Below are 26734 nucleotides of genomic sequence, written 5' to 3'. Positions count from 1 at the left end.
CCCGGATTCTTGATGGCGACTCCCACGTTGGTGACGGCCAGCGGCCGGCCGACAGTTTACTATCCACTCTCGACCCCATGGCCACAGGCCATCGGGTGCTCTGCGCAATTCTATCGCCAGTTGGATGCGGGCACCGTGTTAGCCTGGGATCCGTATTTTGGAAAGGATATCGACGACAGCGCAGCGTCATGTTTTCCACCAGAAGTGACATCGTGGTGGTTTCAAACCTTGAGCCAGACAACGAGTATCGCCTTGGGGCCAACATTTGTATGCCCTGAAGCATACACAGCCGCGCAGACACGTCTTGAAGATGGAGGGTTGCAACATGTGTATTGCTGCCCTAAGTGTGTTCTCCCGACCGACCTTTCAATATCATGAAGAACATTCGAACTAATATGTTAAACACAGAGACTATACATTCCACGTTCCACAACCGACCCTACCCGTGTTCCCTTCACAATGTTTATCGGAAGTCACGGCAGGCGAGACAATCTTTTATCAATCGTTAACGGCTTCTGGGGGTAAACAAACTCACTTTGCAACTGGCACCGTGGTAAAAACAGGGACATTGACGGTCTGGGCTGTCCCCATCAACGGCTACAATTTTCCTACAAGCTCGACCAGTGTGAGCAATCCCGGCATCACGATTCCACCGACTACACAGACCATCACACAGAATTTACCTGCCTCCACAAATACAGAAGTACCTCGAGGCAATGGCGATGAATCATCCGGCGCACCCCTTACGTTGACGGTCGGCGTGTCGGTTGGTGTCGTTCTGGGAGTATTGGTTTTACTAGGTGGGGTCTTTATGCTCTGGAGGCGACGTAGGAGAGCAAGAAAGGCCGGGAGTCCCAGAGAACTCGAGGCTACGACTGTCTATCATGTTGAGCCGATTAATTTTGAGGGTCGGAAGTTTGAACTGCCAGCACAGCCAGTTGTGGAACGGAAATATGAACTGTATGGTGACGACATCCAAACACAACCAACAACAGTACACGAGATGCCGGGAAGTCGAGAGAAAGGTTGATATTTGGTTGAGTTGATTTGAGCTACTTGACTAGACAGTCCCAAGAAGGTTGGATCAAGGCGAAGAAAATGTACATACTCAAGAGTTCACCCGGCGTTTGACATACGATGGCGGATTACGACAAATGAACAAACTTGCAGCGCAACAAGCTATGGCAGGCATTTTATCTACACGGTTTATAGTTTTGAATCCGAACTATATTATGGTTCGATACCGAACAAACTGACAAGGATGTGCACATGGACTCTTGAAGCCGGTGCTACAACACATCACTTGAGTTGTCAAGTAGTGCTAGATGTGGTAAGTAGGCAGGAAGTCAAGTCATTGTGGGGCCCGAAACTCAGGTTAACAATTGCCACGCGCTCCAAGGGTGTACATTCATCGAGTCACAGCCAACCCGTCCCTATACCAGTCTTGGCAGTTGTTTAGCTCTTGCATTGAAAGCGGAGAAGAATCTTTGGACCAAACAGTCGATAGGTCTGAACAAAAAAGCACAGTCAAGCGGCATGTTACTAGTAAGGATGCATCTAGAATGTCATGCCGTTCTAGCCACTGACAAATCAGGTCTACGTCGTGGGGGGTATCTAGATCGCATACCAATCGCCGTGCCACTTAAAGCAAACTCGATTACTTGCAATATGCTAGGCCACAAGCAAATTATAGGAAAATTAGGAAGTCACTGAAGAACTGTGCTCAACGCAGGGAACGATGGTGGGACAAAGTGAATAAAAGGTCTAGTGATATCGAAGTTGGTATCTCAAAACGCTAAGAAATGTGGTATCAAGTCTAAATGCCTCCCTGGGCCCCTAAGCAACCAAGCTGTCGTGGTGGTTGAATCATTGAAAGAATAAAAATAAAAAGTCGTCATCATACGCTGTCGCCCAACACAAGACCAAGTCGGAATCCTCTTCTTTCATAAGTCACCTCTTCCCAAAAACGTCGTTTAAAGGTTGCGGCTATCCCCAGATGGGCTCGTCGCGGGGAATCTCAGGCATGGCTCGCGGTACAGGCAGAGGCTTCGGGACGTCCCTCTTCTCGGCGGGCTTCTTCCCGCATACGTTGGCGTTGTTGCGCGCAGGGTCGGTGTTGCAGATGAGGCCGCCGCAGCAGGGCTTGTCAACTTCTGTGGTGCTTGTGAAGCAGAGACCTATAAAGTCATTCACCGTTAGCAAACAATTTTTTGGGAGACCATGTGACGTAGAAGAACTAACCTCCTTCGGCGATGCATTGTCTCTTGATGAGGCCGGCGTCGACGCTGATGGCGGATGCGGCGCTGATGATTGTGATGAGGGTGAGGAGTGAGAACTTCATCTTGACTGATTTGTGTTGTGTATGTTGCTTTGATTGTCGACTGTGTGCACTATAGGTAATATTGGTTGTGTGTGTATCGTGTATTTGTTGTATGTACGGAGTAGAGAGTGTGTATATGAGTGCACTTTTGTGTGTATGCGACGTGTAGTGTTGTGGAAGCTTTCGTGAGAGCGAGTGCGTTGATAAAGAGAGGCTAGCAGCGTGCTGTCATAGGGATAGGTAGAGAGCAAGCTGATAAGTTTAATGACACTATCGAAAAATAGGAGGCGCCACGGGAAATTTCGTGGATGTCAATAGCGCTATATAACCTTAGTCCAACCTTCTTTGATTGATTACCACCCATCAAATTAATCAACTACCACCCCTCCCCCTACCTCCCGGGCTCCGGGCCAACACCCTCCCTTGACTCGAAGGCAAAAAAGTCGCAATCGGGAAACAAGTGCTGGCCTCGACCGATCGAGGCTGTGTAGGTGGTCCCGCCAATCTGCATCAATTTACACCCAATCTTGACGAAGTTGACCCTTCAGATCTCTAGGCGGCCTGGGCTTCTGAGCCTTCTGTGGTGTGTAGTGTCCGTCAGATGAGCCAAGCGTGGTGACCAGACGACCAGACGTACGCGTACGCTGCCGTTTGGCACGGCGTCGCACGTTTCGGCAGGAGGAAAGTCACAGGGTTACGCCCGTCTCACGGCCGGTTCCCGAGTTCGTCGCAAATACTCCGTACGTGTGGTCGCTATCCTCTTCGTTCTCACCCCTTGCTTCACCCCGCGGGCGCGGAGTTATGGGAGGGGTGGGAGTGACCGTCTATACGGTACGCCGGTATGCCGGTGCCTTAACCTTGAGCACAGGGTGAAAAAGGAACACCTAGGTAGTGTAGTCACCGAGAAAAGGAAAGAAGAATAGGTGCTGTTGGGAACAGAGTTCAAGGCAACCCCGGGCTGCGGGAACCTGCGAGGGGTTTACGGGACAGAACATGCGCAGTTTCAGAACTTCCGATGTAATGGACCGGCCAATCGGGTGGCCGCGGGGTTCTGCTTTTTCGAAAGAAAAGAAGGTTTCTAAATATATATGAAATCTGGGTGCCGTTTGGAGTTGGTGAAGTTGGGATGATGAGGTGGCCTCCTCCCTGGCAAGACTGACATCCGTACTCCGTACACCGAAGCTGTGCGGTAAAGGACGGGCAACTCGATAGAGTGCAAGCACGGTTCTGTAAGCCAACGGCAGGGCTGTTGAGCATAGGCATGGGCAAAGACATGCTTAACGGGGATTATGCTCGCCAGCCCTGCCGAACAGGCCGGCATACCATCTCGCGGGGATACTGTATGCCCAATCACGTCGTGTGCAATACGTCTTTGCTTTTCGAACAGATTGAGTCTGTGAATTGCAATTGAGAGAGGTCCCACTTTGATCTCCGCGCCCACGAGGCCAGATAGATGGATGATGGACATGGCATGGCGGCATGAGAGAGAAGCACGAACCACGACGGGATGGTCCATAAAATCGTGAGCATTATCGGTCCTGCCGACCAGATACCGGAGGACACACAACCCGCCGCCCGCTGAGGGAGGCTGTAATTGTAGGGCGATGATATTCTGCCACCAGCTGCCGCTATTCTGCCACCAAGTGTGGCTGCGGCCGCCACACGACCGCCGGTCTCGGGCACACACGTAAGCTGGGCTCTGCGTAGTCAGAAAAAGTACGGCAATCAACGAATTAGCCCAAATCGACGGAATCGTCGATTTGGCCGAATTGACTGCTCAATTGACTGCTCAATTGACTGCCCAATTGACTGCCCAATTGACTGCCCAATTGACCAGCTACCCAATTGACTCGCTCGAAAGGCTGGCAGCGATCTGCTAGCGGCAGTCTATAACGAGGTCGAGGATTTGCGACGCTTATTCGGGTAGGTTAACTCTGCGAGGCGTTATTACTTTCGATCGTAACGCGGGCCACGAGTATAGTAATAAGTAACGGTAGTTCTAGCGGAGGGCTTATATTAAACAATTTAGACCGCAAAGCTAGCCTCGTAAGTAGCCTCGTTAAGTACTACTCTAGCCTTAGGTAGGCTAGAAAAGCGCTAGCTATAAAGTAGGTAGTCGTACTCTACGTAACCGTATTCGTCGTAATTAACGGCATATTAATAAACGAAGGGATTATTAACTTCGTAATTATTCTTTTTTTACGGTATATTAACGTTAGGAATAGCTTTAATTAGTAGCGGCGGTAGCGGTAGCGACGGTAAGGTTAACGAAGTAGTAGTTATAGGTAGGTAGGTGGGTAGGTAGGTAGGTAGGTAAGTAGGTAGGTAAGTGGGTGGGTATGGGCAGCTGGCCTCCGGGCTCGGAGGCAGGGGCGGTCGCAGCCACACTTGGGGGCGGGATATCGGCAGGTGCTGGCAGAATATCATCGCCCTAATTGTATCGTCCGTCGGCCGCTTTCCTGACCCCGTCCTTCTTCTCTCGGTGTCTGCAGATCCGTTGACTTTGAGTGAGGGATCCGAACGCTGTGAGACTTCAGCACCCTCTTCTTACTCGTTGCCTTTTCTGTCAACCCAACATTAACAATCCAAACACCCCCAAGACCTTGGGTAGCACGCAAGAAGAGATAGAAACGGAGTCAAAGCAAATGCAATCCGAACAGGTTTCAACTTTCGAGCGCTGGGCTTTTAGAGTTTGGATCCTTACGTATACCAGAGGAAATCCGAAAATTAGGTCTTGGCAACCCCCTGTCTTCTCGCGTTTCCAGGATCCCGTCAGAAAGATGAGACGGAAGCATGTTCGCCCCGGCCGTTGTCGCCGGCTGGTTCAGTGCATTGTTCAGTTGCACGACACACACACGTACCTACCTTACACACGCCCCCACGAATCGTGGAAGCCTCGTGCTTGGACTGGAGCTTGACTCAAGGAGAAGCAAAAAACTCAAGGCGCTATATTTGCAGAGCGCGGAAGTGCACACTTTAGAGCACCCACGAATACTAGCGGAACCACAGAAACTCAAGTCTTCCAAGGAACAAAAAATTGCACAAACTCTCTGCCCTTGGTCACGATTAATGTGGCCGCGTCATTTTAACCGCTTTAATTCAAGCTAAGGCATCTCTTAGATTTGGCCGAGAAAAGAGTTTTTGGAATTAGACACGGCATTAGTGCGCCCCGCTCATCCCGGACGGAAGCGACGCCCCGAGTGAAGGGCCCGGGTCGTGCCCCACACTACCCGCCATCCGCCCCGACGCTCGGCTCCGTGCCCCTAGGTAATATGAGATGGCATAGGAGAGATCGAAAGACGATATCGCGAATAAAGCTGGTACAAAATCGAGAATTCATTCTCAGGACTGGTGCTCCCTATCCTGGCTCTTTCGGCCTCGGCTACCCGTTGCAATGAAATCCAGCTCTGGAGGGTAAATCAAACACTGCGATATAAGCGCAACCTAGTTTCAAAGTACTAAGCCGGGATATGCTCCTCACAAAAGCATTTAAATAAGCAAAGTCTGAATTGCTGACATGTCCGCTTGCCATGTTAGTAAGTTGTGCAAAAGTCTATCAAGTAAATGAAAGGAAATAGACAAGAAAATACAGGCCCACCGCCGCCGCCGACCTCATCCATGGTATTCAAGACGCCAAATAGACACCACGCCACACCATCAGACCACTCTCCTCTCACCCGTTGGCATCACCCATTTATAAACTCTATAGAATAGACATCCTTTTCCCGCCCGTCCTTCTCCCCCATAACCGCATCCGCGTCTCCATCCACGACCACCCCAACCCCAACATCATCATCATCCCCCTGCTCAATCAACATATCCAGATCCCGATCCACAGCAGCCGCCTCCTCCGCCGACACCCCCATCTCGCCCAACCCCTCTACCCCTTCTTCGGCCTCCGTCGCGTTGAGCAACGCCTGGAAATCGGTGTGGTGAGGGTGGTACGGGTTATACGGGTTCTCATGATGATGGTGATGATGGAGATCGTGATGCGACGTCGGCCCCGGCGGCTGCAGCCCGCCAATGATTTGCGGATCGATCGGCTGGAAGGACTCATCTTGTAGCATAGGGTTATGGTGCGGGTGCCGTGGTAAGGGCGAGGCCGACGGGTCGCGGAGGGTGTGGGAGGGTGGTAAGGAGGTAACTTCTGCGTAGGGTGATGATCTTGGCGGCGATAGGGGCGGGAGGTGGTGGTGGTGATGTGGATGTTGGTGTTGAAGCGAAAGAACATGATCTGCGGTGCTGAGAACTGTTGAGGTAGGCCCTGGTGATAACGGCGGCGGCGGCGGTGATGTTGAATGAGTGTGATGAAATGAAGTATTTGTGAGGGGATTCACAACCGATACAGGCGCAGCAGAAGAAGTAGTAGAAGCAGCAGTAGCGGCTGCTGCCAATGCCACCGCCGACCTTCCCTTGGCACCACCCCCGTTTCCACCCCCCAGCGCAGGCGTCTTGCCGAGCTCCTTACACTCAGTACAGTTCCGAATCACGTCGCTCGCCGTCTCCTTGATACGGCTCCAGTGGTACTTCTCCGCAATCGTCGCCGTCGTCTTGTTGATCCCGCCGTGGCCGGCGGCATGCACCTCGCGCGCAATCTCGTACTGCCTCCTCGGATCCGGCACGACCTCCTTGTCCTTCAGCATCAGCCGCTCGCCCCCGCCGCCGGCCTCGCCCTCCCCCACCAGCTTATAGTGCGTCGCCGCGCTCCGGAGCCTGCTTTTCTCGGCGCGGTCAGCACCCGCCGGATATCGTCCGTACTTTAGGTAAAACTTGATCTTGTCGAAACGCTCTTCACTCACGAGGTCCTCCGACTCTGCGCCGTTGCTGCCGGGGACGGGCAGGTCCCGCCCGTAGATGATGGCGTCGATGAGGGTGCCCGGGTACGAGGCGAGGTTGCCGCACCCCTTTACGCGACCGATGCGCTTGAAGCCGAGGGCGTCCCAAATCTTGCACGAGGCCACGTTGGTCTCGTAGACGAGGTTGAAGACGGAGTAGGTGTAGCCCAGCTTGGGCGCCCAGTCGATGTAGCACTCGCCCATTAGGCGGCCCACACCGCGGTTGCGCGAGGCGTCGGTGACGAGGAAGCCCGCGTTGCACACGTGGCTGCTGCGGCCCGGGTAGTTCGGCTTAATGTAGAAGCTGCCGAGGCACTCGCGGGACCAGTCCATGTCGTCGTTGAGTTCGGCGTGCGGCTGCTCGATGTTGCCCAGCATCATGACGGCGCCAAAGTTCTGGAACCAGTAGGCGCCGAATTGTTCGGCCGCCATGGTCTCCATCATCGGGTAGGTGTCGCCGCCCTCGATTTCCTTGTTGAGCTGGTCGCTTAGGTAGCGAACCAGGGACGGGGGCACTTCGTGTCGCGAAGCGAAGGGGATGATGGTGGCGACGGTCTGGCGGTCGCGGAGCGTCACTTGACGTGGGGTGATGTCGGCCGGTAGGGAAGGATTCATCGGATCCGGGTACGGCGTTACCCCGGACACCCGGTAGATGGTGGGGCTCGCCGGGTCATCTAGCATGGCCGGCATTTTCGGGGTAGTTTACTGACTCGGCGGGGGCGGATCGGCACCGCAGGGGCCCTTCTTCTAATACCAAGCTTCTCGTCAAGGTGTGACGAGGAGGATGAGTACTCCGTAGTCTGTAATGGGCAGCGCCTGTTGGCCGTTTGCGACGGACTGAATTTCGCGGTAGTGACTTTTATGATGCCAAAAAAGTCAAGAGTTAGTTAACATTTCACACGTGTATAGCAGTAGGGAAAGCAGCGATTGACAAGAAAATACGCGCATATCCCAAGATCATGTCTGGCCCTGCATGAGCAAACTCCCGTCTTCCGTCCCCTCCCTTCGTGATATCCGATATCTAAGACGGATCTAATAGAGGGGGAATTTGGAACAAGAGAAAAATGCAGGTTGAATTTGTAAGGAAAGGCTGCAAGTAAGCCTACCGAAAATCTGATCTGGCTCTGCTCAATGCTGACTGATTTTCCCCCAAATTGAGTCAGAGTAAGAAAAGCAAGACAACCCCTCCGGCCAAAATGCCGATTCGGCGCAAAAATGCAGTCAAGCAAAATGGAAAAAAAAAACGGCGGGCGTGGTGGTACGGATGCACTGGTGGCTTTTGCGCTGCACCTTGGTGTACGATCGGATAAGGTAATGAACCGCCTTGCCGTTTCAGCTTTTTGCGATGACACCACAGCTGGCTAGCATGCACGAATGCCTGACCTTGGCGGGGTGTGTGGAATCGGGGAGCTGCTGCTGTGCTGTGCTGTGCTGTTGCTCGAACGTGCTGAAATGTTCGTTGGTGATGTGTTTCCTGGACCTGAGGCCTGAGGGGTGGAGGGGTTAAAGGAGGGAGGGGAAATGCGCAGGTTGCGAAGTTTTCAAACCCGGACTTTGGGACTTGGGAAAATGTAAAGTTATGTAATGGAGATTGAGCCATATCATGCGCCACATTGCGGCTATGTGGCTCTGTGGCTGAAGCTACCACCGTCTCGTCGGAAGCTTGATGATGTTTCTGGCATGAACCAAAATACCCAAGGGTCTTGACGATGATTCTCGTTGGGTACAGAATATACAAATAGGACTGTGTGTAACCACCCTGCTTTATAGAACTTATTTTAATGGGGATCATCCCATAGCAAGTCATATAACAGGTAGCATCGAGGAATTGGTCCTAGAAAGTAAGGCTATATATACCATGACCTCTTCCAACCACGGAATGCTACATCCTCTGCTCACAGCTCCAGACTTCTCTCGTTCATACATTAAAGAGACATCCATATACACATCTAGCTGACTGGTTAATAGTAAGAAGTGACCCATGATTTCTCTCTCTCACACCAGTATATTACGGTTGAACCACCTGTTCCTTAGCGATAGATGTAATGTGTAACGCAATCATAACACACATGATTGGATGAAGCTCGATTTGCAGCGGTATTTTTTTGATGCATGGGGTGGTGGTGTGTAGTCGAGAGACAGCTTGTCATGCTCCGACTACTACCTACGTACTTAATCCAATTCTATATCATCGAAACACAAATCGCAACAGATCGCTGCGATCTCGGGAGTATAACACACAAGACGCCGAATGAAACCATCATGTCAGTCCGCTGGACACGAGGGAGCTCCGTGGCGACCTCTCTTCCTATTCTGCCACACAACACTCCCATCTCCCATCTCACGCATTGAAGAGAAATCTCCCCCAAGTTTAGTGACAAACGCCCATCGATAGCAGCAGAGGGCGAATTTCTATAGAAATACTGGTACATGTTCATACATTGGTAGGTAGTCTAGTACAAAGTCCCAGGACAGGACAATCCTTCTCCCTCATCTTTTCTCTCTTTTCCCATCTCAATCCTCGACACTCACTTCACCCCAGCTGGCCCACTGGAGAACTTCAAAGCCCACCATCAACAGCCTTGCTCCGATCAACCTGCATCATCTCAAGCAACCTCGCCTCCTCGCCCTCCTCCGGGTTGTGCGCCGCGTACGAGGCCGTCGACTGCCACTTCTTCAATTCCCTCTCCCACGCGTTCCCCTGGGCCTTCATGAATCGTTGCGTCTCCAGCGGGGTGGTCCACTCCGACTCGCCGTTCTCCGCGGCCGCGAGACGGCGCTTCTGGCCCGCCTCGCCCGCGCGTCCGAGGACGCCCGCGATGACGGCGACGGATCGGTAGCTGTTCACGACATTGTTAGTCAACGGGCATAGACAGAGAGGTAGTTGGGGGGTTTAGACGGGGAGTTCGGCGTTAGGGAAGGGAAGGAGGTGAATACTAACCTGTCATCATTGGCAGGAATGGCATACGTAACCCAATCCGGATTCGCATCCGTATCAATGATCCCAATCGTCGGCACGTTCGCCAACCCACACTCGTACAGCATGGTATAGTTCTCCCTCGGGTTCAAACACACAATCAGATCCGGCACCAGCGGCCGCCCCGTCCTCTGCAACCTCTCAAACCCCTGCAGCGTGATATCCTTCTCGTCCACGATCCGCACCTCCTTGCCCTGGTTGATCACGTCGCGGTTCGTAATGTTTCCGGGCGTCCACTTGGTGAACAAGTGACACCCGCCCGCGAGCTTCGCCGCCCCCGTCACGATGTCCATCTGGCCCTTGCGCGTGCCCGCGAACAAGATCAGCCCGCCGCGGTACGCCACCTCTTCCACCACGCGCGCCGCGCGACGGAGGTACGCAGCCGTGGTCTCGAGGGAGATGATGTGGATCCCCTGCCTCACGCCGTAGATGTACTTCGCGTTGGCCGGGTTCCAGCGGGACGTGTGGTGTCCCATGTGCGTCTGACTCGCCATCAGCAGCTCCAGGCTGATGTCCTTCGGGTGAGGCGGGTTCTCGACGAGCTGCGAGGGCACGTACGGCCGTCCGACGGCGGCGCCGACGCGGGCGTTGAGGTTCTGCTGCCGGCGGAAGCGGTTATAGGCGTTGGGCACCGTCTTGGAGCGGGCCTCGATCGCCTCGACGCGCTTGGCTGCGACGTCCGGGTCGTGCTGCGGAGCGACCTGGGGGATCTGGCCGAGGGCCGCGGAGGTGGTCAGGTCTGCGAACGTCTCGGGCGTCATGGCGCCGACGAGGGCGTCGGTCGTGATGCCGGCGCGGTGGCATGATCGGGCGACTGCTGGCGCCAGCAGGGCTCTGCTGCCTGTATGAGTAGCACCATATCAGCAACAGATACTCAATTAAATCAGATACCTTCAGAGAATACACATACCATGCCGGCTGACTATGCTTCTGACAATCATGGCGTTTTGGCGGGCGGCGTTGGGTGCTCAGGAGTCGTTACGCTGCTGCAGTTTCCCAGGAACAATTTTTGGAGCTCTCAGGGAAGCTGGACGGAAGTCTCCGCAACGCCCCTGCCGATACGCCCCACATGTTAGGTAAGCACTCAATTGACTGTAATACCAAGAACGATGAGTGCAATTATACTTCTCAAGGCTACTAACATAATCCAATGGTTCGCACTTCCAATTAATTGATAGAACGGATGTGCGGTGTATTAATTTAACGTCGGGGTACTCAAGTCTAGTAAAGACAACAATACTCGATACATATTTACAATGCTTCGCCAAGGACTCTCGTAAAGTCGTGATTGAGATCCTCCTCTTTCCTGTCTCTAGCTTTCTCTCTCTACAGCGCATCCCTTACCTACTACTGGTCAGGCGCGAGATCGTGAAAACACCGACAATGACAACCGCCAACGTCACAATGGCACCAGGGAGCAGCAGCTCGTTGGGAACACCAGCAATGACCTCCTTCTCCACGGGTGCGTGGTGTTTCGAGCGACGCGATCTCCGGATCGTAGACTCATCTTCGTCCTCATCCTCAGCCTCGTCGTCCTCGTCATCGTAGGCTCTTCTCCGGCGAAGGTCGGGCGTGGCGGAGATGGGAGGGGTGGGGAGCGCAATGGTCTCGATGGTGGGGGGTGCGGCGGACACGGGGGGCTTCTCGGGGTCGTGGACGAACAGGTCCACCTTTTCGTGGCGGCTCTGGCGGGCGAGGAGAATGGACTCGAGCAGATCGTTGTCCGTCGTGATGGAGACAGAATCACCCTCATCGTCGAGGTAGCTGAGCGCGAAACCACCAGAGATCTTGCCTTCCTCGGCCACAGGAGCACCGCCAATGGACTCAACTTCGCTTCCCAATTTGGCAACCACGTTGGCAACCATTGCTGAAATACCCTGGGAGGCAATGACCTGCAGGCGATGAACACGGCCGGACGGGGCCTTGAACTTGAAGGGGAAGGGCAGCTCGGCAGGGGATTGCTGAGCGGGGCTGTTGCCGGTGACGGCGGAACGAGGTGGTGACTCCAAGCCAACGTGGGAGGCAGAGTCACCGGGAGCCACGCTGTCGCCGATGCGCTCCCGGGTGATATCGGGAGACATGATGCGTGAGCCCAGATTTGTGTGGTGGGTGTGGCTTCCCTCGCCGGACATCATGGATTCGGTGCCGTCGTCGAGCGAGAGCCAGAACTTGTTCCACGCGGGTCCTTCGCTGTCTGAAGTAGACATGGTGTTAATCTGCTCAAGGGTAGCGTAGGTGAGCTTGAGAACATCGACCATGCCGACGATTTCGCCACCCTCGTTCATGACGGGAAGGTTGAGGTAGTGGCCGTCTATATGGTACGTTAGCTGGTGTTAATTTCATTTCATTAATGCAGGAATCATACCATGCATCTTGCGGAGAGCAGCCTGGATGCTCATTTCCATAGGAGCAAAGTCCGGGTGAGGCGTCATGACGCGGACAACGCTGCAGGTCGCGGGGTCGAGACCAGGGGCAATGACACGGAGGACAACGTCCTTGCTGGTAAAGATGCCAGTAATGGCACCCTGATCTTGCACCAGGACGGCCGTGGTACGGTTCTCCTTCATCATCTGTGCGGCCTCCTTGACCGAGGTTCTTACGCTGACCGTCGTCGGGGGCCGTCCGTCAAGGACCGACTCGAGAGTCGGGCCCGACATCTTGGAACGCAGAGCCTCGACGTATTGGATGATCTGTTGCGGCTGGCTCGTGCCGAGCTCGGACTGCACACCCTCGAGGGCATCGTACAGACGTCTCGAGGACGAGTAGGCACGCTCCAGCTTCTCCATGGCATCGTAGAAACACTTTGTAATATCGAGAATACCAGAGATATCTTGGTTCTCGTCCATAACCGGCAAGTGACGGAAACCCTTGCGGACCATGAGATCGAGGGCGTCGGTGGCGCTGGTATCGGTGCGGGCGCAGAGGGGGTTCTTGGTCATGATCTCGGCAATGGTGATGTGGTTGGGCTTCTGGCCGGCGCCGACAACGCGGAAGGCGAGATCCTTGGCGGTGAAGATACCGGCGATGCGGTCGTCGTCGTCGGTGACGAGGACGCAGTCCTCACGCTTGGCGGCCATGAGCTGGGCGGCCTCGGCGACGGTGGTGGCGGGCTTGATCTGCAGGGCTTGACTGGGCTTCAGGGCGAGGACGGTGCCCGGAGGGGCCTTGCGGGAGTGACGGGCTCGGCTCGTGAGGTGCTTCTTCTTGGAGAGATCGCTCTCCATCTTCTTGCGAATTGCCTTGACGTAGTAATCAGTATCCATTGTGTCGAGTAGTCTGGCTCTTTCGAGCTCGCCGTAGGTAAGTCTGGCCATTTGGAGGCAGCAGGAGCTTCTGGTCGATTGTAGTAGACACGATCGGAGTGCCAGCGAGACTGGAGACGCGACGACGACGACGACGACGACAACAGAAGATGGACAAGCGGTCTGCGTATCTTTCCTCCAAGACGAAGGAGCAGAAAGAGGCAAAAGGTCGTGATCGTGGGGTACTATCAGAAGATGGGGGGAAAAAAGGGCATCATACCTCATCTCTTTTGGTCTGCTTCTGACGACTGGCACTGACTCCTGATCCACCACCGCCGCCGCCGCCAACTTCGCTCTGGGTAGCCTGGGTTTCTAGGACAGGGCGCGGAATGCCAGAGGATACGGCGGCGGGAGGTGCAGAGCCTGTGACGGAGGGGCTCTGGGTGAAGGGGATGCCTCCACGGGCCTGGCCGCGATTGGGCGTGCCTCTAAGGGTGTTGCCTGACATTGCATGAACTTGTCAGATTGCGATTAATGGGAGGTGTTGATGCGTGGTGTGGCTATTTTTTTTCGTTCCGTCTGCGCTTTTGGCTTTTGGGGGAGCGGAGAGCTGCTGGGGTGGGTGCCGAGGGCGACGCGTGCGAGCGTGCGAGCCGGCAGTCGGGGGGTCAATAACGGGGCGAAAGGTAAATTGTCGCAGCTCCGAGTTCTGCAGGAAGAGACGAGACGTGGGATGAAAAAGGGTTCGAAACAGGGTGAAGTGAGATGGATGAAGAGAGTGAGAGAGAGATGGACAAAGGGAGGGCCAACAAAGAGGGACCAGATGACAACAGATGGGTATCCAATGTGGCCTGGCGTCTAATGGTCTGGCGTCTGTCTGTTTGTCTCTTGCAGCCTTGCAACCTGGGTGAGGGATATCCGTCAGGTAGATAGACACGATAGGTGATAATCAGCCGTTGCAGAAAGCTGGCATTGGATCCTTTCAGAAGCTTAAACCAAAGATATTATTGACGGGAGATGGGAGGAAACCGGTTGGGGTCGGGACCGGGTTAGTTATTTCCAGGTCCCAAGGTCCAAGGTCCACCACGTCCACTGTTGCAGTTGGCAGTACGTAGTATGTAGCTAGCTGTCCTGGTCCAGTCATTCACAGCAATCATCAACCTAAATGGAGCAGGTCTGATGTGGTCATGGGGCCTCACAATCGTCCCCCTTCCTTTCTACTCCATATCTTGATCGGCCCCGATACTTTGGTTCCATCTGATGCTGCATCTGCTACTGCATCTGCTGCTGCGCGCTGCGAACTGTTTCCAGCCAATGTCACCGCCGTGCGCTGTGAAGAAATGGACGACAGGAAACATTGCATCGACTGGACAGCAAGAGACGAAAGACAAAAAAAAAAAAAAAAAAAAAGACCCTGGTTGTCGCGGTGACAGGGGAGCACGACGCACGGGCCAGAACCGGCACCCGCGACGTCGCTGACCGTCGCCTTCAAATCTCGTAAGCTCCAGTTCACCTCGCTTCTCCCCAATCACGTGTCGTATCTCACTCAAGTGGATCTCCAAAGTCCACTTGGTCGGTCCCTGAAGCTCCCGAGGCCGTCTGACCAAAACTCCTCGGTGACCTCACTCCGCCATTTCATCCGACAGCTGCAACTTTATACCATGATTGAAATTCATCAAGCACATGTGTATGATACTGAGAGATGAAGTACAAACTCTCATTATCTTTACTCGCAACATCCCATCCGATGCTGCCAGCTCACAGAAACTCAATTGTCATCAAAGCCTGCACAAAGATTCGGTGGAAACGTCCCGACTCTGGCCCTTGCATGAACCTACCAGGCGGCGGTGAATAACAGTCTCGATTAAGACAGCTGAACCCTGTCGAGCCAGAAGGTGCATGTCATCTGATCTCTGCAGCGCTGTTTCCTCCAATTTGCTCAAGCTGTGCCTTTTGCCTCTTCTTTCGCACCACACCAAGCGCACCCAGTGGTCGTAGCTGGATTACACAGCTCAAGTTTAAACAACCGCATCATTATCGACCGATTCTTACACCACTCACTCCCCGCCCTTCCGGATTCCTCCTCGAGACCAACAGTATTCCCCAGCTTCTCCAATATTGTGCAACAATGCCCGAGCATACTGCCTACATGGACCTGACCCAAGATGGCGGGTCTTAGCCGTGCCCCCTTTTTTAGCCTCACCTGAGAGTCAAATATCGCCCGACCTTCGCTAATTCACCAGTGCCACCTCCTATCAGGGCAGTGAGGCACCGATGAGATCGGATCCGAAATCTTGCTGGTCTAGTTCCGAGGCTTTCTTTACATAGAAGTGCAGAGGGCCCAAGGAGGACTCTTAACCGGGCCTCATTCGGCCCCGGATTTCCCTCGGCTCCGGCATGAGCTCAACCACGTGCTCACGTGAGAACCGTCCCTGACTTTCATGATGGCGAAGGGCAAAGTTTGCATCATGTGACCGTGGCGTAGACGTCGGCCTTGGAACCATTGGATAGCTCGCTGTGCATATGATAGGAATCCTTCACGACTACCGACGCTTTTGCTCTGGTGCGGAATAGTAAGGCTTCAGATCCCTGACATCCCCTCAATGAGCCTGCGCAAGACCAGTTACGAATGTACACCATCATGATTTTGGCGAAACTTGTATATACCCTAAACAGATCTCCAATGATGCAGTGTCAATGCCAGAATCTGGACTGACCGGCAGTACAGAGAGAAGAACGTTCCAGTGAACCCCTTCTTAAAGACTTCGAGGCATAAGCTTCACGATTTGGATGAGTCGCTCAAGGGAGAAGTCTCCCTCACTTGAATGAATTTCTAGCGACCGGTGCATGGGCCATGAACAGTACTCTAGAAGCTTCGAGATACATTCTTGAGCAGGCGCTGAAAACGGATGGATGTATGAATGCAGGATACCTAGGCCAGGCAAAGAGGTAGTAAGTCTAGTAGTAGATAGACCAGTGAGGGCCTTGGCTTGTTTGTGAATTCAGGGGAGTACTTCTCAGGTATGTCTTCTTGTTGAGGCTGAGTTCGTGGCGCGGAAGCCAGCTACATTCCTCTTGTGTGAGCTGCTTTCGACCTGACTAGGGACACCATCACCCAATCACTTATTATGCGACCTCATTGTCAATGCAGTAATGGATCTCAAGAACCATCCTGACGATCTTTGCAATTTGTCAATCCGTAGGAGCAGCGATGATACGCGGGGTAATCTCAGTTCAGCTTACTCCTGATGGGCTACGAGAGGTAGAATTCGCCAAGAGCCACTTGGTGGTCTCGCACGAGGTCACTCACAATCGTTTACCTCGAAAGATCAAAGGCTCTCCCGGTGAACCGCTTCGAACTATTAAACAGTTGATGGATGATGGTCAACCGAATAGGATATGTGTAGCTGGCACCTAGTATAATTCGGACTGGAGCCCAGAGCTTCTAGGCCAGGTACGCCTCTCAAAAGCGATATCAAAGCAGCTCTATCTGTCATGCTTCGTCATCTCGAATAGCTGCGGAGACTGCTGTAAGGGTCGCGCGGGATGTGGCGCGCTGGAATAAGCAATTGGACATGCATCCCAGAAATCTGTTAAAAAGTCTCGAGGGTAGCATCTTGAGTGCTGGTAGCTGTGCCTGGCTTCTACCAAGTCCTTCGCCGCTCGCTGATAACGCCGGCTTCTCTATTCTCTTGTCCGCAACGCTGGAGCTCACTTTTGCCTCTCTTGTAAGGCTGAAGAATACAAATGCCGATGGTCAGGGGCCTCATCTAGCGCGTGTATAAAAGGCAGTCAAGATTCTCGAAAGCGGCCGGTTCGTACTGCTTCATGGTAGCTTCGCCATAGAGTACAGCCACGGAATATGGCGACTGACTTCGCTAGACAGAGATGAGAAAGCCGGCCTGAATTACTGACGTGAATCCAGATACCGAATCATGAATATGTGTTCGTGCCGCCTATCAAAGCTGCTGCTAATTCGTAGAGGTTCCAGCAAGTTGGTTTCGACAAATCTGTGCAACGAGCCAGCTGGACGGTAGACCTAAAGATACGACGTGATAGTGGTTCCTGACAGATGAGGTATTCGAAGTCCTGAAGCTTATCCGGCAACTGAGGCAGTCTGGTTTGTTCGGCATCCAGCTCTGCTGACACTTGTCTTGAGAACAGTGGGAAGAATTGCTGTCTATTACGGGCGAACGGCGGAGTAAAGAAGTATGTTGCACAAGAAGCTCACGGGAACAAGACGGAAAGATATTCATTGAAGAAGATGGCGGGAACGAGTGACTAAAGGGAAATGATGATGAACTTCCGCGTGGTCTCTTGGAAACATGCTGTCTTGGTGGCAAGCAGCGGGTGAAGCATAGACTCTCGAGTGTGGCTGCACCAACGCACGACGGCGGCTGCTGCTGTGCATCGTCGGTACCGCGTGGTTGGCAGCCGGTGGGAAGGTGAGACGGCGCGCGCCTGCACTCCAGGCGATGGCAGTCTTGGGTGATGGATGGACGGGCCATCGGCTGTCATCCGCACGTCGGGCTTGAAGTCCGGTTGCCAGGGTTGTGCGATCGGTGATTAAATCGAGGTGCTGGTTGGACGAGTCCGGGAGGGAGCACGCACGTCCTTGATTCCATTTTTGACTGACTGCGGAGACGGAGGATTTTTTTGATCTGGGCTGGGATGTTTGTTTCTGTGCCCACTTTGCGTCAGGTATAGCGAGGAACGACACGACGACATTGTTGCGGTGTAAGCGTATTCTGGAGCCTCGTGTTGATATATCTGGATGGGAATTATGAGATTTTGCCTTGACAAGGTTGGCATGGTATTCGTATGGATGGATGTGTGTCCAGAAACTTGAAAGATAAATAAAATCGAGATTTCGATACGCTACATACGCAACTTGCTGGCATCAGACTTCAGTAGTCAGACTTGACTTGAAGAAAACCTGGCCTCGATGCGATGCGACCGCAAGGTGCGGCAGGGTGCAGAACCAGGAGGTCCTTGTCTTTGAACGACATGTTTTAAAGATTGCTCGTGGCCGTAGCCGTGGTTGATGGGCCATCTGGGAGGAACCCGCAATGACGGGATCCTCACGATGGGGTACCTCAGGGTACGTGATGGCGCTATATCGAGATGTGAGAAAACGTGGGAGGAAATGTATCAGAAGTACAGAAATAGTAAGCTTGGAAGAGAAGGAGCGTGGGAGGTCAGCTTGGGTACGTATCGGACCGCATGCCTTTTCCTGTTGGTACGTACGGATACGTACTTGGTAGCGCCGTCGCAGCTGAGAAGGTGCAGCAATGGCGCACACGATTGGGTGGCAAGAGCAATGTAAGTGCAAGGGGGGGGCAGGCCGCGCTGGCTAGACAGGCAGGGGGAAGGTGCCGCTGCCGTGCAGGTGCGGGAAAGAGAGTACCTTCCCTGGGGGAGCTTGAGGCGCAAGTTGCCCGTTGCTGTGGAGACGACGTCAACAAAGCCCATGACGCCGACGGACGCCTTGGTAACCACCACCACGGCCCATCGCATCGCCTGTCGCCTGGTCTGAGATGGTTTCCTCAGTTACAGCTCCCCCCTCCAACCCGCCAAACCCACCAAACGCCAGGCTTATACTCCCTTGCCTGTGGTCTGTGTCTGTTGGACTGCCGCTCTCCTCCCTCGTCTTTCCTGACTACTACTACCTCTCCTACCCACCCAGATTATCTCCAGAGTGGAATCTTGAATTTCCTCCCCTCCCCTCCCGTCAAATCCACTACTGCAGGAAGACTACCATCTACCAGTCCATCGCGCGGCTGAACTGCCAAACTTCCTCCAAAACCACAAAACCACTCAAACCAACAAACTCTTACCACTTACAGCTACTCAAGAAGGTCCAAAAGAGCTTCTTGCGTATCTAACCAAAAACTTCTCTTGTTGCCAATTGACAATTTTACCTTTGCCTAGGTAGAGAGCACGCTCTCCGAGCTCTCACATCTTTCTTACCTCGCCTGAATAAGGCGTACAGACCAGATATCATCTGTTTAACCCGCAAAGTCTACCAAGACTGAGCACAACCTCTCTTACCCCCTAGCCCGGCACTTCTGCTTGCGCTGCGTGAGGTAAGTCTAGCCATGCTGTCGCAACATCAATATCACAACCAGAGCTAACTTACACTCCTCCAGTTTCGGACCCATAGGTTCCCATCGACAACAAACCGACCGACGACAATCCCTTCCGGACTCAACCTTGCGACACAATGCTGTCCAATAACCCCCAAACCAGCAATCTTCATGCCCGTCACAGAGCACACCGACGCCAAAATTCGACACCGACGGCATTCGAAGCAGTGAAGATCCAGCCCTTGCCCCCAAATGTCCAGCGTCAACGAGCTCTCGGCCACCGCCGAGGCCTCAGCCTGGACACAAGAAGGCAGGACTTTGCACCGGTAAGTATGACTACTAACACAGGACTAGCACAACCGCAGCATGTACTGCGAGAAGCGCAGCAGCAACGCATTCAAGCACGCCCGGGCCCCCGCCAGCAGGCACACCTTCGACAGCACTCACAACAACAAATTCACCGGAGACAGCAAATGTACATGGCCTCCAATGACCATGAAAACTACCTCATGTCCCCCCATGGAACGCCTCAGGCTCAGCGCTTCGACGCCACATGCTTCGATTCGTCTCCCATACAGTACAACCAGTATGGCCAACAGATGAACGACATGATGGCCAAGGGTCAGCAGGTCTATGGCGCGAACATGGGAGGCAACAAGGACTTTGAGCTCTTTGGCTCTGACAGCGCTCTCTCGACCCCTTCTTTCATGAACTTTAGCGACACTCCCAACACCCCTCAGGGCTGGATCTCTGAGGACGAGACTGCAAGCACAAGACGGTCTTCGCGGAGAATTAGCAATGGCATCATGGACAGAGTCAACAAATTCGAGACTATGGGCGTTGAGCAGATGCAAAGACCAATGACACCACCACACCAGGATGCAAACAGTACGTTTTTCCGAATCTCACTTCTGTTCAGTCACTTATACCATCTAGACTACTTCCCCCCAACACCAATGGAGACACCCCACGACAGGGCCGTCAAGCACGAGCCCATGTCTGCCAGGCCGAGTCGATTCGCTGAGGGATACGACGAGTCCATGGAGGAGACTCTCAAGCCCGTGAGAAAGTCGAACCAACGCACTCAAAACATCTTTGAGGAGATGCGCAAGCAGTCGGAGCAGAACGTCATGACGGTTCCTCAGCAGCCCTCTCAGATCCCCCATGGTCTGTATGACCAGGTTGTGCCGACTGCCGACTTCATGAACATGAACAACTTCAACAATGAGTTCCTGAAGATCCAGGAGGTTCCGGGCTACGACGGCCTCTCTGACGATCTCCAAGTCTCTTCCGACATGTCCCAGCACTCGACTCCTCACACTCCTCTGATGAACTTCCACAGCGCATTCGATAACCGGCCTGATCTCCACCACCCCAACATGACCATCGGTTCTATCTCGCCTTCCAGATCCTTTGACGACAGATCTTTTGATGATTCTCGCCTTTCTTCCCCTCATCGCCGTACCGAGTCTCTTGCCAGCATTGCCAGTGCCGCGAGCATTGCAAGCATCAACATCGAGGAGACCAAGACTGAGACCGGCGTCACGCTTGATGACATTGCTACTTACATCACCGGGCCCGATCCTGCAGATGGCAAATGGACTTGCACTTTCGAGGATTGTGGCAAGAAGTTTGGACGCAAGGAGAACATCAAGTCTCACGTTCAAACCCATTTGAATGACCGACAGTACCAGTGCCCTTCCTGCAAGAAGTGCTTCGTTCGCCAACACGACTTGAAGCGCCATGCAAAGATCCACACCGGTATCAAGCCTTACCCCTGCGAATGTGGCAACAGCTTTGCCCGCCACGATGCTCTGACCCGCCATCGCCAACGTGGCATGTGCATTGGAGCGTTCGATGGCATCGTCAAGAAGGTTGTCAAGCGCGGACGTCCCCGCAAGCACCGCCCTGAGATGGACGAGCGCGTCAACAAGTCGGCTCGCACAAGGACCAAGAACAAGTCAACCGCATCCACCTCATCGCAATCCGGCTACTCAGATAGCTCTGCGGTCAACTCTCCCGAGAACGACTTCATGATGTCGGATGACCAATTCGAGATGGGCGACATTGACGAACGTCGAAACTTCGACCTGCCTCTTCAAATCACCACAAGTTCATCCGCACCTATGCCTTCTTCGCCTCCACGTCTTCACCGGGATTCGCACTTGGAGACTTCCCCGGCTGCGAGCCACCATTCCGAATACGTCTCCCCGGAGGCCCTGATGGAGGCACCCGTCTCGTTGCCCCAGCAACCGGAATCACCAGCAAAGAGCGAGTACAACACCCCACCAGAACTTTCCCAGTCTTCATCGCCACCACCCAATCAGTTCTTTGACGCCGAGCCCAATCACTCTGGTTTCAGCGATGATTCGCTGTTAGCTGGAATGAGAGGCAACGCTGGTCCTATCGGCAACACCAGCATCTCGAGCCTGGGCCTGGTCGATGCTGATGATGAATTGCTCATGAACATGAAGGCTTTCACAACCGAAGATGGCCTAGTTCAATTCGACCGTGACTCCAACATGCTCATGATGACCAAGTTTGACGAAGAATTCGAAGACCCAGTCAACATGTTCACCAACAACGATGACGTTTTCTTCGGCAGCTCATGATGGATAATATTCTCTGGCGAAATGGTTCCCTTTCGGAAAGGTGTAGGACGGTGTCACGACTTCTTTTCTTCGGCAACGTGTACGTTATGACGCTTTACGCTTGTGCTTGATCTTGGTCTTTCTCAGCACCCGCCACGGGACCATGTAATGACGACGGGTTATCGCGACGCTCTTCGTTCGCTGGACGGATGTACTATCACAACGGGGTATCAAAATGTTCGGTCTATGGGTTATTTTTTCGATAATGATTTGGGTATTTTCGGCGATCAGCGGCGGTTTCTGGCTTTGATCTTTTCTGGTATACGGCATTGGGATTTGGAATGGAACATGAACCCGATTTCTGGCGCTGGGCGACCGCGCGTGTGCCTTGCGCCACGGTTGGGTTCTGGGATTACGCGATAGAAGAGATACGATGAATTGGAATTTGGGATGGATTTCAAACTACTTGACCTACTGTGACTGTGAATGTGCAACAAATGTTTCCAACGTATGTGGCTGCTAACACGATGTGTATCGCCAACAGCGGCTGTGGGACTTTAGCTATGAGACTTTTTCTTTTCCTTTTCTCTCCGACTTTTATATCACATTCCTGAGCGGAAGAAAAGTTCGTCATGGGAGCCGGTGCGTGTGACCTCGGGTTTCCACCTGTTGGAATGCAAAACATCTTCAGCAAAGGTGGCAGCGTCGAGAACTAGTCGGCTTGCCGTCGGACTGACTGCTTCTAGGTTCTTACGATTGTGCTTGCGGGCTTGTATAGCTGAATCTGTTGGGGGTGTGCATTCCAGCTGTGGCCCCTCGCGACGGGGTGGTGAGGAGGACATGATGGATATATGACTTTCATGTTCTATCTTTATATGGGACAGCTTGTTCGGATTTCGAGGCCTCCGTCGAGATGAGATGGCGCTATCTTGGTGTCTTGGTCGTGTCATTATTCCGAGGGCTTGAAGACTTTTGCTGAAGGACTACCCTCTAGGTTTCCCCCCCCTGCGAAAGACGGCGTTTGCCGAGAAACCTGAGGTGTTCTTGGGAGTATCTTGCCGAGCCCTCGGATACTCCTTAGAAACCAAAGGGTGAGGCCCACCCGTAAGGTGCTCCAGCCACTTTCACCTTCTCTCCTACTATAAGAGGCACAAGGGGAACGTGGCCGAGGGGTATTTGGAGGGAGTCATGGATTAATCCATAAGTCTGAGGCCTCACTTAACCTAACCTTTTATTCGATTCAATATGAATGACTTCTTTTTTCCCTTTCGTATTCTTCTTCTTCTCGAACGTTTATCCTTCTTCGAACTGGTAATCGCCGATGGGAGACACGGCTTTGGTGAAGAGGAGTTCTGAACCCTTACAGCTAGATTCATCCCATCCCAGAAGGCGGGATCGGAAACACGTGAAGATTTCAAACAATCAGCATCCTTCCTTGCGATTTGGTCATACAGCGTGAAGGAGACTTCGAATGAATACGTCGTGATGGCATGTACCTTGCCTTTGGTATCTAGGTGTTCAAAGATCAAATGCTAGATATCGCAAGCCAATTGGCAATGATCAGAACCTCTGCACAGCAATCTTAACGCGTACCTGGGCTTGGTGGGAAGCAGGTCTTATGCAGCCCACCAAAAGCGACTCCGGACTGCCCAAGAATAAGAATATTCACTGCAATTTTAACACACCCCGAGGCTTTGATCTGGTGTATAGTCGAACTCCTCTCCAGATTGTTCGATCCCTCGCCTGACCGAGACAGACTCGAGACTTCACTGTATTTCTCACTGCCAGGAAGGCAGTTGCAAGTTGTGGAAGGCAGGGGGTAGGCCATCAGTTCCATGGAGGCGGTCTCGTTTTGAAGTATCACTAGAATGTGAGATGGTCATCAAAAGTTACACTAAGTTCAGAGGCTTTGAGAGATCGTCAGTCTTGTTTCTTATGCAACTCGACGTGTTTTCAAAGACAACTGGGTCAGCTTGTGAGCACCTCATTGAGACTTTACACGGAAATCGGCTACATGGACGAATCAGTCTCGGGATTTGAGTTCTAATCTACCGCCAGACACTGTCTTCACAGGCCAATCCAGTCTTGATTAGGTAGGAGTTCAGCTGAGGCGGTAGTAAGCTTGATAGAGAATAGGTTGGCCAATTTTCCGTGAGGTCTATGCACAACATAAGAGAGGGTGTCTCGAGGATGCGGCGACGTTGGTCTGTCCGCCTGGTCCGCCTGAGACCTGGAAAGGCGACCGAATGCGAACGAATTTCGTCGCGGCGAGAAAGAAGGCAACCAATTGCACTGCAATTTCAACCCCTCTCAAGGCGCTCTGCTCATATCCAGAGCTGGAGCCCGAGCCAACGAAGTCTTGACAGTCTTCACTGCGTTTTTAACACCCCCAATGGTTTCGATTGTCCATGATCGAAGACTGCGGCCGATTGTGCGGTGCCACGCATAGGGAGAGGCCAATCGAGATCGTCTTTGCTGCATGTCCAACACCCTCCCAGGCTTTAGCTGCCTAACCTCATTTTTCCTCATCCAATGGACGTTTCACTGCATTATTAACCCCCGTCAAGGCTTCAACATGACAGATTGGTCTGGGCCTTTTCAAACTGTATACCGCGCTTACATCACACAAGATGAAATCACACACGGAAGGTTGGAGAGCAGATGTTCATGACAGACGACAAATGACCCAGTCTATTCGGACTTTTTAAAGCCAAAGCCCCTGGGGGCCAGTTCTAGGTATCATACAGACGCCATTTCATCGATTCCTGAATTTTGATTTCCTTTTTTGATTCTCATTCATTTAACCCGGTCATAAACCCCCCTCCTTTACCGACGAGGCATGCCCCGTCCTCTTCCTCTCAGAGCGCGCTGTGCGGCGCCCGGAGGCAGCTGCTGACCAGGGGCCTGGGGCTGCGCGCTCTCCTCGTTGCGGATCGTCTCGTCGACGCCGAGGATGAGGCAACTGGCCTCGGTGGCGGCCTGGATGGCGTTGATCTTGACCAGCGCCGGCTCCCACACGAAGCGCTCCATCATGTCGGCGATGCCCTCGTTGATGAAGTCGACACCGGCCCAGGTGCTGCCCTTGCGGTGCTCCACGCGTAGCTTGTTGAGGATGTCGGTCGCGTCAAAACCGGCATTGTCGCAGAGCTGGCGGGGGATGATCTCGAGAGCCTTGGCGAAGCTCTTGATGATGGCTTGTTGCTTGTGGGGGATGTTCTTGTCGGCGAAGCGGTGGAGGTATGCGGACACCTCCATCTCGGCGGCACCACCACCACCGACGATAGTGTGGTTCTTGATGGCGCGCTTGACGATCATGATGGCGTCGTGCAGCGAGCGCTCGACTTCGGCGATGAACTGCTCAGCACCGCCACGGAGGACGAGTGTGCAGGTCTTGGCCTCGGGGCAGCCCTCGAAGAAGTTGAAACGCTCGCCTCCAATCTGGCGCTCGTCGAAGCTTCCGCAGGTACCTAGGTGCTCCGCGAGGATATCTGAGCATGTAGACTGGACAGTGGCACCGGTGGCCTGGACCACACGCTCCATGTCCTCGGATGTGACGCGACCAGCGCAGAAGATGTCGCGGTCTGCGAAGTACTGGGTAGCCAAGTCGCCAATGGGCAGCTTGCTGAGCACAACCTTTGCGCCCGTCTTGTAGATAGCCTCCAACTTCTTGTAGATAATCTGCCACTCAGCGTCGACAACGGCCTGGTAATCGGACACCTGCTCGACACGGACCTCGGCGTTGTCCTTCTCGGCCTTGAGCTCCAACTCGACGTTCAAGCACACAATCTTGGGCTTCTCGAAAGACTTGGGTTGTTGCTCGAAACCGGCGTAGGAGAACGTCTTCTTGAATGCGACACCGTTGACGAATAGTGACTCGGTGAGGGAACCGCCGGGAATCTTCTTCACGCCGATCAACTTCTCGTTCAGGTCGTCCTGGTCCAGGGAAAGGACGGCGTCCACGACCACTGCGCCCGATTAGCATTTGTGTCACTGGAGGAGTGCATCCAACATACTCTTTGTGAAGAACTCGGTGTTGCGCTTAATCAGCTTGCTCGTCATGGCGGTAGCCGCCAGCTTGCCGAGCGTTTCCCTTCTGTTGCTCTCGTTGGTGTCGATAGCAATCTCCTTGATCTTGTTGACGGCCATCATAGACGCTCTCCGCAGACCCTTGATAATAACCTGGGAGCTGACGCCCTGCTCGACGTGCTCCTTGATCTCCTTCAGGATCTCTCCAGCCAAGACGACGACGGACGTTGTGCCGTCACCGACCTCAGCATCTTGTGATCTCGCGATATCGACGAGGATTCGGGCTGCGGGGTGAATGATGTCGAGGAGCTATATGCGCGTCAGTATGCCCGAGTCTCCCCAAACAGTCCTTGCGGTCCTTCCAACCTTCATAACAGTAGCTCCATCGTTGGTGATAGTCTGTCTGCCGTTGGCATCGACCATCAAGAGGTCACCTCCATAGGGACCGAGAGTAGACTTGATCGTGGCCTGGACAGCCAAGCAGGCGTTGATGTTGGAGATAATCTGACCCTTGCCCTGAGAGGTATCGGTTCCTGCGCAACATGCTCGTCAGTCACAGTTTCCAGGTCGGCAAGGGGAAGGCGGTGGGGTAGCGAACCCTCTTTCAGGACAATAATGGTCGGGGTCTGGCCTCCGAACGACATTTTGGGCGATTAC

The 26734-nt window shown here is 53.5% G+C and overlaps 10 protein-coding genes across 10 annotated transcripts; 3 read left to right on the top strand and 7 right to left on the bottom strand.

Annotated features, from left to right (window-relative positions):
- Positions 1 to 12: 12 nt before the first annotated feature.
- CLUP02_06578 (uncharacterized protein) lies at positions 13 to 1030 on the top strand (the record flags this gene model as incomplete). The annotated part of the gene is made up of 2 exons (XM_049285577.1): positions 13 to 344; positions 409 to 1030. The coding sequence occupies 2 exons, from the start codon at positions 13 to 15 to the stop codon at positions 1028 to 1030; spliced, it is 954 nt and encodes a 317-aa protein (XP_049142720.1).
- A 956-nt stretch (positions 1031 to 1986) lies between these two features.
- On the bottom strand, positions 1987 to 2341 carry CLUP02_06577 (uncharacterized protein; the record flags this gene model as incomplete). The annotated part of the gene is made up of 2 exons (XM_049285576.1): positions 1987 to 2177; positions 2242 to 2341. The coding sequence occupies 2 exons, from the start codon at positions 2339 to 2341 to the stop codon at positions 1987 to 1989; spliced, it is 291 nt and encodes a 96-aa protein (XP_049142719.1).
- A 1057-nt stretch (positions 2342 to 3398) lies between these two features.
- On the bottom strand, positions 3399 to 3836 carry CLUP02_06576 (uncharacterized protein; the record flags this gene model as incomplete). The annotated part of the gene is made up of 1 exon (XM_049285575.1): positions 3399 to 3836. One exon carries the CDS (start codon positions 3834 to 3836, stop codon positions 3399 to 3401), a length of 438 nt encoding a protein of 145 aa, XP_049142718.1.
- Positions 3837 to 5113: 1277 nt separating this feature from the next.
- On the top strand, positions 5114 to 5428 carry CLUP02_06575 (uncharacterized protein; the record flags this gene model as incomplete). The annotated part of the gene is made up of 1 exon (XM_049285574.1): positions 5114 to 5428. One exon carries the CDS (start codon positions 5114 to 5116, stop codon positions 5426 to 5428), a length of 315 nt encoding a protein of 104 aa, XP_049142717.1.
- Positions 5429 to 6006: 578 nt separating this feature from the next.
- CLUP02_06574 (uncharacterized protein) lies at positions 6007 to 7845 on the bottom strand (the record flags this gene model as incomplete). Its single annotated transcript, XM_049285573.1, has 1 exon — positions 6007 to 7845. The coding sequence occupies one exon, from the start codon at positions 7843 to 7845 to the stop codon at positions 6007 to 6009; it is 1839 nt and encodes a 612-aa protein (XP_049142716.1).
- Positions 7846 to 9715: 1870 nt separating this feature from the next.
- CLUP02_06573 (uncharacterized protein) lies at positions 9716 to 13882 on the bottom strand (the record flags this gene model as incomplete). Its single annotated transcript, XM_049285572.1, has 5 exons — positions 9716 to 9995; positions 10097 to 10973; positions 11481 to 12443; positions 12498 to 13371; positions 13655 to 13882. The coding sequence occupies 5 exons, from the start codon at positions 13880 to 13882 to the stop codon at positions 9716 to 9718; spliced, it is 3222 nt and encodes a 1073-aa protein (XP_049142715.1).
- Positions 13883 to 17307: 3425 nt separating this feature from the next.
- On the bottom strand, positions 17308 to 18383 carry CLUP02_06572 (uncharacterized protein; the record flags this gene model as incomplete). The annotated part of the gene is made up of 4 exons (XM_049285571.1): positions 17308 to 17522; positions 17606 to 17702; positions 17756 to 18218; positions 18295 to 18383. 4 exons carry the CDS (start codon positions 18381 to 18383, stop codon positions 17308 to 17310), a joined length of 864 nt encoding a protein of 287 aa, XP_049142714.1.
- A 1329-nt stretch (positions 18384 to 19712) lies between these two features.
- Positions 19713 to 22072, top strand: CLUP02_06571 (uncharacterized protein; the record flags this gene model as incomplete). The annotated part of the gene is made up of 3 exons (XM_049285570.1): positions 19713 to 19786; positions 19927 to 20348; positions 20397 to 22072. 3 exons carry the CDS (start codon positions 19713 to 19715, stop codon positions 22070 to 22072), a joined length of 2172 nt encoding a protein of 723 aa, XP_049142713.1.
- Positions 22073 to 23344: 1272 nt separating this feature from the next.
- On the bottom strand, positions 23345 to 24580 carry CLUP02_06570 (uncharacterized protein; the record flags this gene model as incomplete). Its single annotated transcript, XM_049285569.1, has 7 exons — positions 23345 to 23417; positions 23504 to 23561; positions 23645 to 23914; positions 23994 to 24061; positions 24123 to 24156; positions 24218 to 24409; positions 24472 to 24580. 7 exons carry the CDS (start codon positions 24578 to 24580, stop codon positions 23345 to 23347), a joined length of 804 nt encoding a protein of 267 aa, XP_049142712.1.
- Positions 24581 to 24877: 297 nt separating this feature from the next.
- Positions 24878 to 26721, bottom strand: CLUP02_06569 (T-complex protein 1; the record flags this gene model as incomplete). The annotated part of the gene is made up of 4 exons (XM_049285568.1): positions 24878 to 26016; positions 26065 to 26386; positions 26444 to 26610; positions 26676 to 26721. The coding sequence occupies 4 exons, from the start codon at positions 26719 to 26721 to the stop codon at positions 24878 to 24880; spliced, it is 1674 nt and encodes a 557-aa protein (XP_049142711.1).
- Between the last annotated feature and the right edge of the window lie 13 nt (positions 26722 to 26734).

The sequence above is a fragment of the Colletotrichum lupini genome, chromosome 3 (assembly GCF_023278565.1).
Source record: "Colletotrichum lupini chromosome 3, complete sequence".
NCBI classification, from domain to species: domain Eukaryota; kingdom Fungi; phylum Ascomycota; class Sordariomycetes; order Glomerellales; family Glomerellaceae; genus Colletotrichum; species Colletotrichum lupini.
Note: the sequence above shows the minus strand (reverse complement) of the source record. Positions and strands in the feature narration are given on the sequence as shown.